This window comes from Ovis canadensis, chromosome 3 (assembly GCF_042477335.2).
Source record: "Ovis canadensis isolate MfBH-ARS-UI-01 breed Bighorn chromosome 3, ARS-UI_OviCan_v2, whole genome shotgun sequence".
Taxonomy (NCBI): Eukaryota; Metazoa; Chordata; class Mammalia; order Artiodactyla; family Bovidae; genus Ovis; species Ovis canadensis.
The window spans coordinates 219107481-219129422 of NC_091247.1; the positions used below are offsets into that span (position 1 = coordinate 219107481).

General features: G+C 50.2%; 1 protein-coding gene across 2 annotated transcripts in view; it reads left to right on the plus strand.

Moving 5' to 3' along the window:
• The window catches only part of B4GALNT3 (beta-1,4-N-acetyl-galactosaminyltransferase 3), a 98303-nt gene that overhangs the window by 53472 nt on the left and 22889 nt on the right, over positions 1–21942 (plus strand). For both annotated transcript variants that reach the window (XM_069585909.1, XM_069585908.1), the window contains exons 2-3: positions 19787–19890; positions 20836–20913. In XM_069585909.1, the coding sequence (XP_069442010.1) occupies positions 19787–19890; positions 20836–20913 (182 nt within the window). The remainder of the gene's footprint in view (positions 1–19786; positions 19891–20835; positions 20914–21942) is intronic.

Consider the following 21942-nt stretch of genomic DNA (forward strand, 5'->3'; position numbering starts at 1 on the left):
TTTTATTTTAGTGAAATTCTTCTGTGTTCCGGGTGGGAACCAAGGCAGGTGCCTGGGTGGGGCTTGGAGCTGGAGACAACTCAGGTTGCCCCATAAAAGCTATGACTCCTTGGGAGCAGTGACTCCCTTCCCTTCCCAGGCCCAGCAGCTCCACCTGCTTCCCAGAACACCTACTCTGGATGCCCCTCCACCACGAGGTCTTCCTGGACTGCCAGGATCCTTCTCTGTGAACTCTAGGGGCCTCACTGTACCCTGAGTGTGTGAGGCAGACTGGGGTTGAGGAAGCAGGGCTCACAGGGCTGCCAGGACGACTGTGAACTTTGAAGCCAAACAGGGCTAGTCTAGTTGGAATCCCAGTTGGGCCATTTACGGGATCTTGAGCAAATCTTGTAAACTCTTTAACCTCAGCTTTATTACTGGGAGAATGGAGAGAGAAACATTTACCTTATGGGGTTATTGTGTGTTGGATATTAATGAATGAAATATGTGGGGGTGGAGTAAACAATCAGTAAACAGCAGCTGGGGCCCCTGGTGCTGAGGGAACCATCTCTTATCCTGCCTACGGGGAGGAGATGTTGCTTTAATTCATTCACAGACCTAATTATTAATAATCTTCCTAAGTGAACAATGGGGTGGTGGTGGCGAGGCGAGTTGCCTGAGGCCCTGATAGGTTAAGGAACTTGCCTAAGGTCACACAGCTAAAAGTGATGGGGCTGGGGCTCAGTTCAATTCCAGACCTTGCTGGCTCCTGCACTGGTACAGAGCCGGGCAGAACGGCTACTGGGTACATACTAGATGCTCAAGAAATCCAGTAAGTGACCACCGTGCAGCTTCCACTTTCCTTCCACAGGTCTCTTTTGAAGCCTCCTTCCCACTGTGAGCCATTTAGTGTAGCCCTTGCAACTCTAACAAGCTGATCCAAGAAGCCACTTCAAAATAAATATGAGACTGTGCCTTCTTTGTGCGAAGCCTGCATGTGTTTTTGTGTACTGGTGAGCTCTGAGGAAACCTAGTGCGGTGCTCAGGCTGCTCAGGGGAATATTTGCATCTTACTCTCCAAATTGCCTACAACAGGCCCTTTGAAAGACGGAAAACATATTCCCCTAAGACCTGGGAATGCTAAACAGTTAATAGATCCCTAAGGGTCTTCTGTGTTACTAGGATACCGACTGCTATCATGGGTCATTAAATATCAAAGTTTAAGCTCAGGAGGCCAAAAAAATAATCTCAGTTCTCTGGGCCTCGCTTGTCTTCACAAGTACCCCAAGTGGGAGAATGTTCCAGAAACCATTTCAGTATCATGCAGGTGAAACGAGAGTTGCTTGGACCGAAAGTCTAAGATCTCAGAGGTCGTGATCACAGCAGGTCTTGGCTCAGTGGTCGCAAGCCCCCCTCTCCTAGTCTTTGGAGCGTGCTTGTGGTCCTGGCTCCTCTCCAAAGCTCTCTCTCTCACTTTCTCGTTTTTCTGGAAGGATCTGCATTCTGTCCAGTTTGGAGCACGAACCCTTGAGTTCCTCTTTGGACCTTGATGTGTTGGCTCGCTGAGGTTCTTTTCTTTTGAAGATTTTTTTTTAATGTGAATGATTTTTAAAGTCTTTGTTAAGTTTGTTATAGTATCGTTTCTGTTTTATGTCTTGGTTTTTTGGCCTCAAGGAACGTGGGATCTTAGCTCCCAGAGTGAGGGAATGAGCTAAGTCGCTCAGTTGTGTCCCACTCTTTGTGACCCTACAGACTGTAGCCCTCCAGTCTCCTCTGTCCATGAGATTCTCCGGGCAAGAATACTTCAGTGGGTTGCCATGCCCTCCTCCAGGGGATCTTCCCAAGCCAGGGATTGAACCCACATCTTTTAAGTAGCTTCCTGACCAGAGATCAAACCTGTACCCCCTGCATTGGAAGATGGACTCTTAACCACTGGATCACCAGGGAACTCACTCACTGAGATTCTTTAAGACACAGTGGGCACATGGATTTAGGTTGGGTGACCGTGCTTCTCAGCTCTGTTGTTGTTGTTCAGTTGCTAAGTTGTGTCTGATTCTTTGAGACTCCATGGAGCTCAGTATCCTCAGCGAAAAGTGGGCAGAGTGAAGCCCCCGCCCCCTTACATGGTGCCTTTCTGGGGACGTTTATCCTGGAAGTCTTCGCTGCCAGGGGAGCCGCTTGGACACCCTTAGCTTTCCACCCGCTCCACGTGTCCTTGACATAGGGGGATTTCAGAACTCATCCAGCCTCTCAGTAATTCCGTGCTGCCCCCACTTCTGTGTACTGCTGGGGCTGGCTGTCCCTCTGTCCAGTGCAGTCTGTGGCTCAGAGGAGGAGAGTGTGGGGAACAGTTGGGGGGTGCAGGGTGAGGGCACAGCTTGGCTACAGGGTCTTGGAATGAACTTTATCCTCTGGAGTTATTTGTGCATCTCTGGCCAGCATTCCTGTTATCCTGGCTATACATAGGCTAGACAGAATTGTATAGATTGGTCCTGCCGGTCATTTCAACAGCAAATTTAGCCAGTTTGGTGAGGCTAAGACAATGGCGATCTGTGAAACCGATAACTTAGGGTCAGATAAACAATGTGGCTGTTTGGCCTGGGTTTCCAGGAAAGATGAACTGCGGCAGACGTGCTGTTGCCTTGGTCAGACCACAGAGCCTGACTTTGGGTTCAGAAAGTTTGGTCGCTGACAAATCAGATGATCAGTGGACTTCATCAGATTTTCAGTCTTCTACTCATTGCCCTTTCCCCTGTAGACCTGGAGCTGGTGTTTTCACTGTTTGAGATATAAAAACCCTATATTAATAGTTTACTTTTATATAAATTTATTTTTTAATTGAAGGATAATTGCTTTACAGAATTTTGTTGTTTTCTGTCAAACATCAACATGAGTCAGCCGTTTAATCAGCCATCATGGAGGGTTTCGTTGCATCTGTGTAGCTGAGAGTAGCCTGGGAGAGACTCTCTTGGGATATTTAGTTCAGTAGTGTCAGCGCTTATGGAGATATTTTAATAACTACACTGCAGTCCAGTGAACAGTCTTATTTGTGAAGGTAGAAAACAGACAAGGTCAACCAATTTCTGCTTGGGTCCTTTCCCACCAAATACTTACATTTGTTCATTTATTGTAAATTATTAAATTTAAAAAAAAATTGACCACGCCATGTAGAGTGGAACCTTAGTTCCCTGACCAGGGCTTGAACTGGCACCCCCTGCAGTGAAAAGTACAGAGTCTTAGCCACTGGACCACCAGGGAAGTCTCTGTTTGTTCATTTATTTTAAGAAGTTGTTGTTAACCTAGAGAAAAGGATATTTTTTCTTTCCATCTGTCAATAGAATGTAGATAGATAGCCTGGCAAAGGAATATTTAATGTGCTTGTGGATATTTCTGTGAAAGTGAAAGTCGCTCAGTCATGTCCACCTCTTTGGGATCCCATGGACTATACAGCCCGTGGAATTCTCCAGGCCAGAATACTGGAGTGGGTAGCCTTTTCCTTCTCCAGGGGATCTTCCCAACCTAGAGATCGAACCCAGGTCTCCCGCGTTGCAGGTAGATTCTTTACCAGCTAAGCCACAGGGAAAGCCCTGTATATATAGATAAATGATTTCTAATAAAGGTGTTTAGAGGATAAGCTATGGTGAAAATGATGAAAGTTATTTGGGTAAAATCATCAGTCGTTCATTGAATGTCTTCATTTTTTTATGCTGTTATTTACAAGCATATCTAGTGCAGTTGGATTTGTTCCTTAAAGTTGCTTTCTTTTGCACTTTACTTCAACCACTTTTTAGATCACCTACTGGAAAACATCATACAAAAGTAAGTTTGAATAAACATTTGAGTGTTATGCATTATAATAGACCAAGTTTATTTTTTACTTAAAATATTTATATTTATGTATTTGATTAATAATTAATTAAAAGATGTTTGCTCCTTGGAAGAAAAGCTATGACCAACCTAGACAGCATATTGAAAAGCAGAGACATTGCTGACAAAGGTCCATCTAGTCAAAGCTGTGATTTTTCCAGTAGTTATGTATGGATGTGAGAGATGGACTACAAAGATAGCTGAGCACTGAAGAATTGATGCTTTTGAATTTTGGTGTTGGAGAAGACTCTTGAGAGTCCCTTGGACTTCAAGGAGATCAACCAGTCAATCCTAAAGAAAATCAGTCCTGAATATTCATTGGAAGGACTGATGCTGAAGCTGAAACTCCAAAACTTTGCCACCTGATGTGAAGAACTGACTCATTTGAAAAGACCCTGATGTTGGGAAAGATTGAAGGCAGGAGGAGAAGGGGATGACAGAGGATGAGATGGTTGGATGGCATTGCCGACTCAATGGACATGAGTTTGAGCAAGCTTCAAGAGTTGATGAACAGGGAAGCCTGGCATGCTGCAGTCCACGGGGTCGCAAAGAGTCGGACAAAACTAATCAACTGAGCTGAACTGATTTATTTGAGGGCTTCCCAGGTGGTGCAGTGGTGAAGAATCTTCCTGCCAATATAGGATACAGGGGTTCAATCCCTGGGATGGGAAGATACCCTGGAGTAGGAAATAGCAACCCACTCCAGTATCCTTGCCTGGGAAAATCCCATGGACAAAGGAGCCTGGTGGGCTCAAATCCATGAGGTTGCAAAGAGCTGGACACGGCTGAGCAACTGAAGAGCAGCAGCAGCATTTATTTATTTGGCTGTACTGGGTCTTAACTGTGGCATGCAGGATCTAGTTCGCTGACCAGGGATTGGACCTGAGCCTTTTGCATTGGGAGCGTGGAGTCTTAGCCACTGAACCACCAGGGAAGTCCCTCCCAAGGATATTCTAAATAATCCATTCTCCCATCTGCCCCATATTCTCTGAAGTCTCTTAAGCATTATGGAGCTAACTCCATGGTGTGTCTATGTCTATACTTTCAGCTGTATCTGCTTTTATGTGCCCCTGCTTAAAAAAATATGCCCCTCAGACAAGTCTCAGATACTTTTGTTTTAGGAATCATGGTCAATTATTGAGTTAAGCTATTTTTGCATGGAAGATTCAGAAAATCCCCCATGATGAGACTGCTCACTCCCCCTACCTGTTGTTCTAGTGAAACCACAGGGGTCTTACCCCCTTTGACACCACAGGGACACCCGGCAAGCTGAGGCTCTTTCCTGGGAATTTGTGTTCCAAGCGGAGACACACAGGGTTTGGAGCATTGTTAGCTGGTGGGGACTCCATCGCTGCCCTGGTTTGGCCTGCTTGTGTGCTTCTCCTGATTCTGTGGGCCACACTTATAGTCTTTCCTGAGGTCACCTCGTGTCTAAGTTAGGAAGGGAGAGAGAGAAGGAGGAGAGACAGGCAGGCATGCCTCTGATGTTAACTGAACATACTGTCTTGAGGAAGAGCTGGTTTTTCCAGTTCTGGATTTTGGCTCCCAACCCATCACTGTTGTGGCCATGTTACACGTTACAGTATGCAGCTTGTAGCCCACGCGACTCTCCGGGGGAGTTCAAGACATCCCAAATGGCCTCCATCCCCCTGTACTATGTTGATGTTACAGAAACCTCAGCTTGCACTCATGGGTTCATAATGCTTGCTCTGAGCCTCCATACCTGTCTCCCTGAGGACCAGTTTGTGGACTGCTATTGGCACCAGAATGCAGTTCCAGGGGCCCAGGCAACGTCTCCTCTCTCTGAGGCTGGGTTGTATTGAAGTTGCTTGTTTCCACACAGGCTGGTGGACTAGGACATCACTGTCCCTGAGGAGGGCCCACCCTGGGTCCACTTGGAAGTTCTGTTCTCCCTCCTAACCTGTCACTGGGGAGGCTGCTCTCTGCTCGCATCAACGGTCCCCAAACCACGTGTATCCTCAGGTGAACACGAGGTTCCCACCGTGTCTCTACCATGAGGGTGGTGGCCTGATCCCCACCCTCTGGCCTGTCTCTGGAAGAACGGACAAACGCTTAGGCAGTATAAGAGAGTGGATTTTCTTGTAGTATTTATTTTTGGCTGCACTGGGTCTTTGTTGCTGCACGAGGTCTTTCTCTAGTTACCATGAGCAGAGGGCTAATCTCTAGGTGTGGTGCGTGGGTTTCTAATTACCGTGTCTTCTCTCATTGCAGAGCACGGGGCTCTAGGAGCGTGGGCTTCCATAGTTGTGGCTCATGGGCCCTAGAGTGTGCAGGCTTAAGTAGGTGCAGCTTGCAGGCTCTATAGCTCTGGCTCAGAAGTTGTGACATAGGGACTTCTTGGCTCCTCAACATGTGGAATCTTCCCAGGCCAGGGATTGAACCTGCATCCCCTGACTTGGCAGGTGGATTCTTATCCTCTGTGCCGCCAGGAGAGTCCATTTTTAGCAGTTTAAAAGACAGTGCCTTCCGGAAAGAAGGCAGGGATTGGAACCGACACTCACCCACCCGTGTTCAGAGCACAGTGGCCAAAGGTAGATATGACCCAGATGTCCATCAGCGGATGAACGGAGAAACAAAATGTGGTCCATCCATACGATGGGATGTGGTCCAGCCTGCACAAGGAAGGAAATTCTGACACATGATACCATGTGGATGAATCTTGAAAATATTAAGTGAGAGAAGCTAGACATAAAGGGCAAATACTGTATGATTCTACTTAGATGAGATGTCCAATGGTCAGATTCATAGAGACAGGAAGTAGCATGGTGGTTCTAATTCCAACCGATTTACATGGTGGGAATATAATAATGAGACCTGATTGCTGCCAGCCTGGTGCTAATGGTTGACCCTCTTCCAGAGTGGGTGCAGCCAGCTCCTCCCCCACCCAGGCTCCCTGTAGCCCACTGAATCCCACAGCCACAGGTGAGTATCGTGCTGTGATATGGTGAGCATTGAGCCCTTGGCTCTAGCCTGGGCTTACCCAGGCTTCTCTTTGACATTGTTAGGCAAATCCAGTAACTAGGCTGTGGGTCTCTGTGACCCATCAGCAAGGTGGACACGATCATAGTGTTGTAGAAACCAGTAATTGCCCAAGCACCACATTCGGAGAGTTGGAAAACTCAGGTTTATTATACCAGTACGCTCAGAGGAGTTAACACCCAAGCTCTGAGCCCTGAACAAAGGGGTTACAGAGTTTTTATAGATCTACAGTAGTGGGCAACACTAGCTGCTAATACACTTGTTTAAGCTAAGGGGTTTCATGTGTGGGAACAGCAGTCAAGATGGGGAAGGGGATGCCTAACCTTTAACCAGACAGGCGTAATTAAGCAGACTTGCAGGGCTGGACAATTTCAAAGAGCAGGACAAGGGTGACTGAGACAAGCTCCAGTTCCTAGTATTGTTAAGTTCCCACTTTCTGAGACTAGGTGACCTACACGATCCAGACTTTATAAGGAGCAAGCTGAGTTACAGAGGCAGAATGAGCAGGACGTTATGTAAAATTTTAACTTTTCCTCTTCAATAGGATCGGGATGAACATATAAGAGAGCTCTGATCTGATGGATCCTATGGATGGATCTGGATGGTATGGGATGCCAACTCGGGACTGGGGGTATCACATGGTGATGGCCTCCATCCTAAGTGTGGTCTCACCCTTGAGTGATATTCTGGGGCACAGGGAATGTAGGCTCCAGGTTCTCTGTTGGAGACCAGAGCAGCTGTGGGCATGCCCTTCTTCCCCACTCCTTGCCTTCCTTCCCAGGACAGGTTACAACAACCTTAGCTTGACTTTGGCAAGTAGCTCCGTCAGACCTCCCCCTCTGGCAGCTGGCAGCCCTTCAGATCAGACCCTGCATCTTCCTTGCCCTCAGGCTGATGGAGAAGGGAGAAGCAAGATGCTTGAAAGAGTACCTTGTTTTCAGCGGAGACACGGCGGGGGGGGGGGAGTGGGGGGAGGGGGGAAGGCGGGGGGGGGGGTGGTGGTGGTTTGCGGGGAAGCGGGGAAGGGGGCTGCGGTTCCATGGCTCCAGGTGCCAAACTGAGTCCCTCTGTGGACCTTGGAAACTGTCTTAGCCTCAGGGTTCCTCTCTCTTCCTCCTTCCTTTGGATTCTGTTATTTTCCCACTCAACAAACAAAGGATACTTGTTAGGAAATATTTTTTTTTTAATGAGCCGGGGCTTCCCTGGTGGTTCAGTGGTAAAGAATCTGCCTGCCAGTGCAGGAGAGGTAGGTTCAATCCCTGATTCAGGAAGATCCACACGCCATGGCACAGTCAAGCCCATGCACCACAACTACAGAAGCCCAAGTGCCTAGAGCCCACGGTGGCTCCAAACGCCAGGGCTTCCGTGGGCCACGTCAGGTCTTCAGGGAGGTCCTGTCTGCTGGGCTGACTCCAGGGTTTTCTTCTATCGGTGTTGCCTCTCTTGAACTCTGGGATCCTAGAGACTGGTTCTCTGACCCCAAGAAATGTTAGTAGAGCACTTTGTCTGAGGTTCCCGCAAGTCTGGGAGATAGCCACAGTATCGTGCCGTTAGCTCCCGTGAACCCAGCTGCCCGAGGTGCACCTGTCTGTCGTCTGCTTGTGCACCTGTGTCTGCTTGTGCTCACCCTGGTGGGGTGGGGCCCGAATCCAGAGCAGGCACAGGAGGCCACAGACACATCAGTCCCTTCATTTACACGACGTCCGTCCCAAGTGCACCTGGAGTGGAGGGATGGGAAGGACTCCACTTCTACCTTTTTCTCCATCGCAACACTTGGCTGAGCTCCAAGGATATAACAGGTGCTCAGTAAATGCCTGGGGATTGGTTGGTTCATTGACTCATGCTCTTCCCCATCTGCCAACTGCTTACCCTTGACCACCTCTAAACTCCTGCTTTTCTCCAAGACAGGAAAGGGTCGTCCCTCTGCTTCTCCACGTTTAGAAGCTTGTCTGTGTCCCAGTCCGGAGGGATGACTGGACAAGACAGTCTGACCTGAGGGGTCCTCGTCCATGTCCACCCACCCAGGGGTTAAGTGGGTGTGGGCCAGTTTTAGAAACCCTGGACCCTGTTGTGTGTCCGTGTGCTGAGTTGCTTCAGTTGTATCTTGTGATCCCATGGACTGTAGCCCACCAGGCTCCTCTGTTCATGGGATCAAAGTGCTCCTCAATTCCAGGTGAGGATACTGGAGTGGGTAGCCATTCTCTCCTCCAGCGATCTTCCTGACCCAGGAATCAAATCCGAGTCTTTTATGTCTTCTGAACCGGCAGGCAGGTTCTTTACCACTAGCACCACCTGGGAGGCCCCCCTGGACCCTGTTACCTCTAGATTTTCCAGAAGCCATCAAATTTCATCAAGCGTCTTTGTCAAAACTCCCCCAGACAGAACTGTGTGTGTAGCTGTGACTGTGCTGTATTGACCTGGACGTGTACCCAGGGCCTGAAAGGTTGTCAGTTCTGTTTTTTCTTTGTCACGGTGATGGTGATGATGAGAATGTTCTGGAGGTGCCCTGGGGCCTGGCCAGACCTTCAGGGGGGCCGATGTGGGTCAGTCCACGGCTGAGGGGTGGCAGGAAGTTACAGGGCGGGTCCGTGTGCAGGCTCATCCTGTGCTCCCCCAGCGGAGCACAGAAGACAAAGGGCATTTGCTCCCTCCCTCGGACTCCTTGCTTCATCCACCCTCTTAGAGTCTTTCACTCAGATCTGGGAGTCCAGATGAGCAGGACATGGGTAGCAGGGCTAAAGTGCCCAGCACGTCCCTGCACAGCTCCATTGCCCTCTTTGGGTCCCCTCAGGTGGCCCAGGTAGGGTGGTAGGGACAGTCCCTGGTGTCTGGCTGGCAAGCCCCCGCCTGCCCTGCTCATCCAGGTCCCGCAGCAGCTCCTGGCTGGCTCAGCGGGGTGCTGGGAGAGTGAGAAACTAGCTTGGCAGGGAGGAGAGGGCAGCTGGCTGTTTGACTCTGAGCACAGCAGCTGGAGGGGGCGGCAGGCAGGGAGGGGAAGAGGCTCTTTGGGGCCCTTCCTGTATCTCTGCTTATCAAATCAGGGGGTTTGGGGAGACATTGGGGACCCACGCATCTCCCATCCCATACCCCCTTCCTACCCACGCACCTGAACTCCGAGAGAGCGTAACCCACAGCTGCTGCTTGGCTTGTCCTTGTGTTGAGAAGGATGAGACTCAGAGACTAGGCCTGTGTGCAAATACCTTCTGTCCGGTTTTCTAGCTCTTCGGGGGTGTTTGGGTCTTTCTGGGCTTCCCTGGTAGCTCAGATGGTAAAGAATCCACCTACAATGCAAGAGACACAGTTCAGTCCCTGGGTTGGGGAGATCCCCTGGAGAAGGGATAGGCCACCCACTCTATTATTCTTAGGCTTCCCTGGTGGCTCAATGCCACCAGGTGGCTCTGCCTGCAATGTGGGAGACCTGGGTTTGATCCCTGGGTTGGGAAGATCCCCTGGAGAAAGGAATGGCTACCGACTACCATATTCATGCCTGGAGAATCCCCATGGACAGAGGAGCCGGGGTCGCAAATAATCAGACACGACTCAGCGACTAAGCAAGCAGGCACGGCTGCTCCAGGGCTTGTTTGGGGAGGTGTTATTGGCTAAATTGGAGGGGCGGGAGCTAGTGTGGGAGGTGTGGGGGTGAGTAGGAAGTGACGGTGTTGGTGGCGACAGAATTGGATTGGGTTCTCAAGTGTGTCCCGTAGAGCATGGAATTTAGGGTTCAGGGTTCAAACCCTACCTGCTGTCCCTGTGACTTCAGTGAGGTTTTTATCCTCTCAGTCCTGATTTCCTCTAGGCTTGTTGTCCTGAATAGAATCATCTGTATTTCTGTTACCATAAACATGTGTGTGACCCGTACATGCTAAGGTTGCAGTAATAACCGTTCTTCTTGCATCAGGTCCCCGGGGTGTCACGACTGGAAAGAAAAGGCTGTGTTTTTGCCGTCCGAGGCTCTCTCCCAGGTGACAGTCCCTGGCTCCACCCCTGGCTGTCTGTGCCACCTTGGGTTTCTCGTGGTGCCCCGGGCCTGCTGGCGTCCAGCCACAGCAGCTTTGCTCTGCTGGGCCCATGTGACTGGCCCTCAGGTGCATGCCAAGGTCAGAGTCAGTCTTGCTTTCTGGTCCTGGGAAGCAGTGCTGGTTCCCAGCCTTGGTGGAGCAGTGCCAGGGCGTCACGACCTCCCGTGCTCTGGACAGCCTGCTGTTCTTCTGGTGGGACGAGGGCTCTTTCTCTGCTCGGCTCCTCCAGGGTTCATCACCTTGTCTCTGTACAGATGCTGAGCTTCTTAGCAAATCGTCTGCATTCACCTCAGGTCTTTGGGTCCTTTACCCGCCCTCCTGGCTCATCCTTCAGCCCCGCCTTCCTGCGGCCCTCGAGGGCTCAGGCCTTCCCATCTTGCAAAGTGCATCTTAGCTCGGGCAGACGCCAGCCCTTTACAGTGCAGCCCTGCCCAGGCCGGAGGTGGTCCATCGCCCCTGCCTGCCGGATGCACCGCACCGCGCCTCTCCCCACAACTGCCCCTGCCGCCATGCTTGCCCCTCTCCTTTGACACCCGTCCTCCCCATCTGAGGGATGGCAACTCCAGTTTTCCAACTGCCAGGGTACAAATCCAGAATCATTTTTTAAAATTGGAATTTAATTGCTTTACAATATTGTGTTAGTTTCTGCTGTACAACGAAGTGAATCAGACATATATATATATATATATACCTGTAATCTGCTCCCTCCCCACCTGCCATCCCACCCCTCTAGGGCATCACAGAGTGCCAGGCTGAGCCCCCTGTGCCATACAGCAGCTTCCCACTAGCTCTGTTTCACACGTGGTCATGCACACGCCAGCACTGCTCTGCCAGTGTGTCCCATCCTCCCCTTCCCCCGCTGTGTCCGCAAGACTGTTCTCTGCGTCTGTGTCTCTAGTCCTGCCCTGCAAGTAAGTTCATCTGTGCCATTTCTCTAGATTCCTCGTATATTAATATAGGATATTTGTTCTTTTCTTTCAGACTTACTTCACTCTATATGACAGACTCTAGGTCCATCCATGTCTCTGCAAATGACCCTATTTCGTTCCTTTCAGTGGCTGGGTACTATTCCATTGTCTATGTGAACCACATCTTTTTTAACCACTTATCTGTCATTGGACATTTAGGTTCTTTCCATATCCTGGCTATTGTAGATAAAGCTGCAGTAAACACTGGGGTACATGTGTCCTTCTGAATCATGGTTTTCTCGGGGTATATGCCCACTCGTGGGATCGCTGGGTCATATGGGAGGACTGTCATATGGTCATATGGGAGGACTTCCCTGGTGGCTCAGAGGTTAAAGCATCTGCCTGCCATGTGGGAGACCTGGGTTCTCCCTGGGTTGGGAAGATCCCCTGGAGAAGGAAATGGCAACCCACTCCAGTATTCTTGCCTCGAAAATCCCTTGGACAGAGGAGCCTGGTGGGCTATAGTCCACGGGGTAGCAAAGAGTCGGACACGACTGGGCGACTTCACTCATGGGAGTACTGTGGTTTGTTTTTTTAAGGGAACCTCCATGCTGTTCTCCATAGTGGTTTGCATTTCCTCCAACGGTGCAAGAGGGTTCCCTCTGAGTCATTCTTGATTCCTCTCCCCTTGTCCAGTCCATCAGTTAAACCTTCACCAACGACCCCAGATCTGTCTGAGCAGCCAGAAGCTGCCTCTCTCCCTCATGGGAACATCTCTGTGGACCACGTGACAATATCAGCAAGAAACTCAGACCAGAGACCAGGAGAAATGAATGCAAGTTTCAGATCTGCCAAAAGTGCATGTGTGCCAAGTCGCCTCAGTCGGGTCCGAGAAGAGCCTGGAGGGCTACGGTCCACGGGGTTGCAAAGAGTCGGACACAACTGAGCAACACGTGACCAATGTTGAAATTTTGAGCTGCAATGTGTTAACTGCTTGCTGTGTTCCAACACCGAGTCCTTTACACGGACGATCTTATTCACTGTGTGACTTCACTTTTGTGTTCTTTCATCTCTAAGGAGGATGACAGTTCACAGGGAGGTAGTGAGGATGCAATGAAATAATATACATTAGAGTTTTTTTGGGGAAAAAAAAAAGATAATAAAGGACCAAGGGCTGTGCATATGCCGTATTTTCACCAAAGAGCTGAAGAGATGATCTTTAGGCCTTTGAAGAGTCTATGCTTGCAGAGGAGGAGTGTTGGCAGCGTGGGGGCTGATGCTGAACTTGATAGCCCAGCTCTGTGAGGGCAGAATGTGAGGCCCATTGCTGGTGCTTTGTCTGTCACCTGAGATGGGGGTGTCTGTCTCCCGGCACAAATGTGACACCTGGTGCAGGAGAGACAGGCCCTGGCAGCTGGCACTCTGGCTGGGAGTGGGAGTTCACTTAGCTGAGGGCAGGTGACAAGTGTTAGTAGTTGAATTAGCACATTCTTTAGCTCCTGGTCCCTGCAGAGGCTGATCAGGGCTGGGGTCTCCACTGGCAGGGTGAACACAGGAAAAGCCCTGTGCAATGCCTGATGCCTATTATGGACTCAGTGAATATTAACAGGGGTGGAGGGTAGGGGGGCATAGGTGGGTAATGGGAGGGGTGCAGGGAGCAGCTGGGCAGCAGAGAGGAGACTGTCTGTACCCCTACCATGGAGTCACTGCTGGCCTGCGGTCTTCCTGCTCTGTACAAAGAGGAAAGCAGTGGCCACTGGCTGTCTGTGGTTTGCAGCATTTTGAAGCGTCTGGAGTTCATGTCTTCAGCAGATGTTGGAGGAAGGAGTGTTAACTGTGTCCAACCGCACACCAGGCCTGACGGACATCACTGTCTCCTAGTGGCATTCCCGTGGGGCAGGCATCATCACCCCCACCAGCCGGAGGAGGAAACCAGGCCATAGAGCTTCGACTAGTTGCTCACGCGGTCCGGCCACTGTTTCTCATGGAGGAAACCCAGAGAGACCTTTCTGACTCCAGAGCCGCCTTGTCTTTTCCATACTGTGACATCTGCAAAGAGCATTTCCTGCTCCTTGAATTGCTAACCTGGGCTGTTGACTGTCTCGCTCCAGGTATTTCAAAGCCATATACCTAACTGGGCCCTCCATCTGTGACCCAGGCAGGGCCCAGTTAGGTTTAATCACTGGCCTCCCCTCCCCTCAGTGGATTCATCCTTGTTCACTGGGAAACCCACCTCTTACCCTCTTTTAAAGAGAAATAAAGGGACTTCCCTGGCAGTCCAGTGGTTAAGACTCTACACTTCCACTGCAGAGGATGCAGGTTCGATCCTTGGTCGGAGAACTAAGATCCTGCATGCCACGTAGTGTAGCCAAAGAAAAAAAAAAAGAAGCAAAGGAGACACCAACATAAAGAACAGACTTTTCGACTCAGTGGGAGGAGAAGGTGGGATGACTGAGAGAATAGCATTGAGATATACACATTCAGTTCAGTCACTCAGTCTTGTCTGACTCTTTGTGACCCCATGAACTGCAGCACACCAGGCCTCCCTGTCCATCACCAACTCCCAGAGCCTACCCAAACATGTCTATTGAGTCGATGATGCCATCCAACTATCTCATCCTCTGTCGTCCCCTTCTCCTCCTGCCCTCAATCTTTCCCAGCATCAGTTCAGTTCAGTTCAGTTCAGTTGCTCAGTCGTGTCTGACTCTTTGCGACCCCATGAACTGCAGCATGCCAGGCCTCCCTGTCCATCACCAACTCCCAGAGTCCACCCAAGCTCATGTCCATTGAGTCAGTGATGCCATCCAACCATCTCATCCTCTGTCGTCGCCTTCTCCTGCCCTCAGTCTTTCCCAGCATCAGGGTCTTTTCCAGTGTGAGTCAGCTCTTCCCATCAGGTGGCCAAACTATTGGAGTGTCAGCTTCAACATCAGTCCTTCCAATGAACACCTAGGACTGATCTCCTTTAGGATGGACTGGTTGGATCTCCTTGCAGTCCAAGGAACTCTCAGGAGTCTTCTCCAACACCACAGTTCAAAACCATCAATTCTTTGGCTCTCGGCTTTCTTCACAGTCCAACTCTCACATCCATACGTGACCACTGGAAAAACCATAGCCTTGACTAGACAGACCTTTGTTGGCAAAATAATGTCTCTGCTTTTTAATATGCTGTCTAGGTTGGTCATAACTTTCCTTCCAAGGAGCAAGCGTCTTTTAATTTCGTGGCTGCAATCACCATCTGCAGTAATTTTGGAGCCCAAAACTGTTTCCACTGTTTCACCATCTATTTGCCATGAAGTGAGGGGACCGGATGCCATGATCTTAGTTTTCTGGATGTTGGGCTTTAAGCCAACTTTTTTACTCGCCTCTTTCACTTTCGTCAAGAGGCTCTTTTGTTCTTCGCTTTCTGCCATAAGGGTGGTGTCATCTGCATATCTGAGGTTATTGATATTTCTCCTGGCACATTACCATATGTAAAACAGATGGCCCATGTGAGTTTTGTGTATGATGCTGGGCACCCAAAGCCGGTGCTCTGGGACAACCTAGAGGGACAGGGTGGGAAGGGAGGTGGGAGGGGGGTTCAGGATAGAGGAGACACATGTATGCCTATTCACACATGATTCATACATTTATACACGATTCATACTGATATCTGGCAAAACCCATCACAATATTGTAGAGTAATTATCCTCCAATTAAAATAAATAAATAATTTTTTAAAAAAGAGACAGAAGTAGAGCCAGGCACAAGTTAAAGGTGACGGACAGATTGAACTCAGAACTGTCACAATATGAGAGAAAGACCATGGTATAGAGCTAAGCTCAGTTCCAAAGACAGCAAAGGCAGCTGGGGATTCACAGCGCATAGGCAGAGTGATGGGTTAGTGGATGGGAAGTGACCAGGAGGAGCCATCAGGCTGGGGGACTCCTGCCAGCAAAGCCTAACAGGACCCTGGCTACCTATCAGGTTCAGCTATCAAGGATAGGGGGAATTCTATAAGCAGACTTAACAGGATTCTTCCTAAAACCTGGGCTGGGCAGGCCAAGGACAGGGCCCAAGGACAAGGCCTAGTAAAAAAGAGAGCTCAGAGGAGCCCATCCAGAGTTTGGTCCAGCAGCGGGCGTTCCTTGTCCCTTCCCAGCAAACACAAGGACAGGGCATGGTGAGACCACGGTGAGAGTCCATCGACCATGGGGCGAGTCATCTCGACTTCTGCGTGACTTCCAGGAGCCAGAGAATTTGGCTGGAACTGAAGACAAGTCTGTGGGAAAGAATGTGGGTGTGAGACACACAGGAACCCCTGTGTGTGAGAATGCGGTGCGTTGTGTTTTTAGAGTTGTGTCCTCATGCCTGTGTCTACAAGGAGATGGTCTTCAGTCACCACACAGAGTCAAGAACAGGTGACCCAATCGTCCCCAGGCAGAGACAAGGCAGTGCCTGTCCACCCTTCCCACGGTGTGAATCACATGTCCCCTGGGCCCTCTGCCCCTGCCACTAACCCAGAGCCCCCGGGGCCTGGGCAGAGATGGGGCTCCATTGTTAGTGGTGTCTGAGCAGGGTTAGTTGGGGACAAGCATCTCTCCTGTGAGCTGGTGCAGAAAGTCAGGACCAGGTCCGGAACACTCTTCCTCCTTCCGCTCCCCTCCCCTGTCCTCATCTCACATCACCAGCCCCAGAATCCTGCTTCCCTAAAACATCTCTCTGCATTGAACTAGTCTGACCTGTTTCTGCCTGCCAGCTGGCCCGCCATGGAAACAGCAGAGACCTTGATGCAGTGGGATAAACCTGCAAAAGTCTCGATAAACACACCACCAGCAGACGGCTAATGTCTGCATAGAAACCCATGGGCACCGATCTCCAGCTAAGACCTCTGCCCGCCAGATACCCGACAGTCTTCCTCAGACAGCATCCCCAGGAGAAAATGTAGGCTGGACAAGGAAACACTGGCCAGTGAGACAGACAGGCTGTCTGTGCTGACCCTGGCTTTGCAACAACAGTGGACTCTGTGACCTTCAGCTCTCAGCGTCTCTTTCCCCATCTGTGCAGTGGGGTAATCAGACCTGGCTCATCTCCCCAGGTTCTGTAAGGCTCCGATGAGATCGTGCCTGGGAGGTGCGAAGGAAACCCTGAGGGGCCACCCCCAGAACGTAATTGGGCAAGAAAAGCCCCCACTGCACCCCACTTTCCAACTGCCTCTCCCAGAGTCACTCACACACACACCTGGGCAAAATGCTGGTATCTACCTGCTGTGGCCTGTGTTTGTGGTTTGCGCTCCTTCCTCTGTTTCTGCTTGGCTGGTGGTGTCTCTACCAGTGCTGGTGTGGGCGTCCTAGGACACTTCGGCCTCCGGGCAGCTCTTGGCTCCTAGGGGCCAGTGATGCCAGTCTCACTCCCATGCAGCACCCGCTATGGTGGCCTGGGGGGTCATTTAAAAAACATTTATGTATTTGCTTTTTTGGCTGTGCTGAGTCTTAGTTGTGGTACATGGAATCTTTAGTTACAGCATGGAAACTCTTAGTTGCGATAGGTGGGATTGAGTTCCCTGACCAGGGATAGAACCCCGGCCCCCTGCATTGGGAGCATAGAAACCCAGGGACACCTATCTCCAGCTGAGACCTCTGCCCGCCAGATTCCCCACAGTCTTCCCCAGACAGCATCCCCAGGAGAAAATGAAGGCTGGATGAGGAAACACTGGCCGGTGAGACAGACAGGCTGGGGTCTGTTAAGTGGTCAAATATACATTGAATATACATTCAAGTGGTCAATTTCAAGACCTCTTGTATTCAATGTATATACATTCAATGTACATTACTGTATATGCATTGAATGTATATTACTTAAATATGTATTACTGTGTACTGTTGTTAATTAGACTCTGGGGTCCAGAGTCTTAGCCACTGGACCCCCAGGGAAGTCGCTGTCCTAGGGGCATCTTGAGGAAGCTGTTGCAAAGGTTCCTGCACCTTTGCAGCGAAGTGGTTTCCGTCCGAACTATAGTGGTTGCCCCATCCATGACATGATTTCACTTTTAATGTTCCCATTACCCAGGGTCAACCACAGTCTGAAAATATTAAATTGACCATTCCAGAAATTAGCGATTCATAAGCTTTCAGTGGTATACTGTTCTGATCAGTGTGATGAAATCTCTCACTGTCCAGTTCCGTCCTTCCCAGGAGGTGGGTCACCCTCTTTCTCCCCCACATCCCGCCGTTGGTCTCCTAGTGGCCATCTTGGTTATCAGCCTGTCCTGGCATTGCACTGCTTGTGACTTCAAGTGACTCTTATTCTACTTAACACTGTCCCTGAAGTGCAAGAGTAGTAATGCTGGCAATGTGAATTTGCCAAAGGGAAGTCTTAACGTGTTGCTTCTTTTTGACCACACCATGTGTCATGTGGGATCTTAGTTCCCCAGAGCAGGGATCGAACCTGTGCTCCCAGTAGTGGAAGTACAAAGTCTTAACCACTGGACCACCAGGGAAGTCCCTTAAAGTGCTTCTTTTAAGTGAAGAGATGAAAACTAATAAAGAAAAAAAAATCATATACTAAGGTTGCTGAGATCTACAGCAAGAGCAAATCTTCTACTCCTGAAATTGTGAAGAAGGGAAAGGAAATTTGTACTGGTTTTGCTGTCAAACCTGAAACTGCTCAAGGTATAGCTTCAGTGCATGATAAGTAAGTGCTCAGTTAAGATGGAAAAGGCATTCACTTTGTACAGTAAAATATTTTGAGACAGAGTGACTCATATAACTTTTATTATGATACACTCTATTATTGTTCTATTTTACTTTTCATATTATTAATCTCTCACCATGTCTAATTAAATTTAATCATAGGTGCGTAGGAATAAACAGCATATATATGTAGTTTGATACTATGTGTGGTTTCAGGATATCTGCTGGGGGGGTCTTAAACGTACCCCTCATGAACAGGGGGTCAACTGTGTTTGCTGAGTGAACCCAGATAACTGGGGCTCCATTTCCTCACCTGAAATGAGGACTAGGTGGTCTTGTTTTTTTCTTGGCTATGCCGAGTTTTAACTGTGGCATGTGGGATCTAGTTCCCTGACCAGGGATCAAACCCGGGCCCCCTGCACTGGGAGCCCAGGGTCCCAGCCACTGGACCCCCAGGGAAGTCCCGAGTAGGTGGTCTTCAAAGCCCCTCCTGGCTCCTGGAAGCCTGTGATTCTGGCTCATGTTTCCACATATCAAAGTCTCCGTCCTGCTCAAGCATCCCCCTCACCTGGGGACAGCCCCAGCCCCCCGTGGACATCAGTGCTGACAGCTGAATTCTGACTCTCCCACCCTACCCTCGGCAGCCCCTCTGTGTGATGGTGAATGCACACGTGTCCCCTCGTTCTCACTGCGGTGTGGCTCTTACCTTCTCAGGTTGTGCGTGAGGGCACAGGCGTCAGCCGGCTCACAGCCTCTAGGTCAATCCAGGAGGAGCCGGTCCTGGAATCTCACGTCTCCAGCTGTTGCTAGATCCGATTGGTGGATGCCAGGTCCTGGCTCACCCTTTCCTGCCCCCACCCCCAGCTCTGGCCTATCCAGCTGCCCAGCAACTAGCGGTGGGCAGGGGGAGGGCCTCCCAGTCAGACAACCCCGCCGGCTCCCTGGCTTGGAGAAGGGAAAGTTGTGGAGGGAAAAGCTTAGCTCCACTGTCCTGTGAGACTCTCCCTTCCCCATGATGGTGTTTGGGCGAATTAGGCCTGCAGAGGCGGCCTGTGGTGGTCACCGTGGCAGGACAAAGCTCCGCTTTCACCCGGCCTGGCTTCCTCTCTGACTTGGGAAAGACAGCAAATCCCAACAGGAGATGAGCTCATGTCCTCGCTTTCTGCCATGTTGACCTTGGCCAAGGTGTAATTGTCTCCCGACACCCCCACCCCCACAGCCAGCCGTGAGGAGCAACAGAAGGAACACCATTTCCTCAGTTTTCCTGCCCTGAGTCTCACGGATGTGTGCGACCTTCGGGTCATACTGACCTTGTTCCTCTCTTCCTCTTTCCCCTCCTCAGGGTACGGCAGCTGGAGGGAGCTGGCCAAGGCTCTGGCCAGCAGAAACATTCCGGCTGTGGACCCGAATCTGCAGTTCTACCGTCCCCAGAGGCTGGGCCCCAAGGTACGTGGCAGGGTCAGCCGTCCCCTTGCTGCTGCCTTAACTCAGGTCCCCTACCCGCCCACCCACATAGCCCTGAGGGCATCCTCCGCTTTCCCGTGTTAGGAGAGGCAGAGCAGAGGGACGCCCTGGATGGCAGGCTGGTGTCCCAGGCTCTCCTACCTTGTGGGTAGAGATATCCATCCTGCCCTCCCTCCTCAAAGCCTTTATTATGTCTGAGCTGTCCAGGGAGGTGGCCTCCATCTCTGCAAGAGCAGGGGCTGGAGGAAGGACCAGCACGTCTCGCCTCCTGCTGGGGTGACTGGGCTGGTCCTCCAGTCACAATCCAGGATGCTGGCAGCCAAGAGTCGCAGATGATGTGGTAGACAGACACCCCTCCCTGCAAATAGCTGCAAATAATGGAGCATTTTCCTGATAGTGTTTCTTGGGCTGCTGGTCCCCAGAAGCAGCTCTGGGTAGGGGTTTGGGAATTCGAGGTCAGTTCAGCCTGGAGCCATAAGGTTGAGCTTCTGAGCCTAGAACAGATACTGCCCCCAAGGCTGGACCAGAGCCTAACTGACCCCATGGACCTACAGGATAGGGAAGAGCTGGGGTGTCCCCAGGGGGACAAATGTTAGGATAAATGAGTACACCCTAAGGGGGTGTAGAGGAAGAGGGAGGCAGGGTCCCTGTCCTCAGGAGAGCCTGGTCTAATTAGAAAAAAATGCTTTTGGTATGGGAAGACTGAGAAAAGTCAGGAAAGCAGAAACATCCCAGAAGTGTACATTAGAGGTATGTTGGTGAGGGACGGTGTGTGGACCAGAAATAGGAATGTCCTTAAGTTGACAAGCTTCTGACAGCAGGACTGTGTCTCTTGACCCTCTGCATCCCCTCAGGCACGTTCAGGGGGCCCCGGTCCTATCGCCCCCTTCATATTCCCACCAAGTTCATTCTTCTCTGTTCTGCCAGGATCCAGGCTCAGCACGTGGTGGGAGTGGAAACAGCAGCTACCTGAAGTGGAATAAGCCGGTGCCCTGGCTCTCAGAGGTGAGGCTGCTCCTTGAAAGGCAGTGTTAAGAAAACAGTGTTGATATTAGTAGGTAACTCCAGAGGCCACAGAGCATTTTATTCTGGTGGTTATTATTAAAGTTTTTCATCCGGGGGCTTCCCTGGCGGTCCAGTAGTTAAGACTCTGCACTTCCACAGCAGGGAGTTTGCGTTCGATCCCTGGTTGGGGAACTAAGATCCCACATGCAGCTCAGTGCGGCCAAAAAAGAGGGTTTTTTTTCATCTAATTTGAAGAAAAAGTTAGAGTTCCAGGCTCATTGAATTTTCTTCCTTAACTAACATAGAGAAGTGTTGACATTTGCCGGGGGGCTTCCCAGGTGGCTCAGTGGTAAAGAATCCACCTGCTAATGCAGGAGCTTCAATCCCTGGGTTGGGAAGATTCCCCTGGAATCCACTCCAGTATGCTTGCTGGAAAATCCTGTGGACAGAGGAACCTGGCAGGCTACAGGCCGTGGGATCACACAGAGTGGGACACGAGTGAGCAACTAAGCACAAAAGTACTACCATGTGCCAGGCTTTGTTTGTAACCTGTCAGCTTTATGACCCAGTAGGACAGCGTAGTGTCCTCATTTTATGGGTGAGAAAAGTAAAGCTCAAGAAAGCTATGGGACTTTCATGTCTATGCCAGTCCCCAGTCATAAAATTCGGCTTCCCAAACTGTCTTTCTTGGACCATTAAGTCCCATAAGATACTCCAGTCAGAAAGGAATCCATTGTGAAATATGGTTTAAAATCTATAGACATCCAACTTCCTGAAAATACATGTTAGTACGTGAAAGATGCTGAGTTCTGTCATCCTCTATTTGATTTGGTTTCTCCCAGCACGTACCAAACTTAGTGCTCTATGAAACCAGTGCTCTGAGGGACTTTATACCAAGAAACTCTTGCTTTAGAAAATTTTTATAGAAAGCTGTCAAACATGTGAATAAAAATTGTCATAACCATCATCACACCTTTTGTTTATGTTGGACTGGACAGATTCTTTTTCTCTTGGTATAGAAACAGAGGC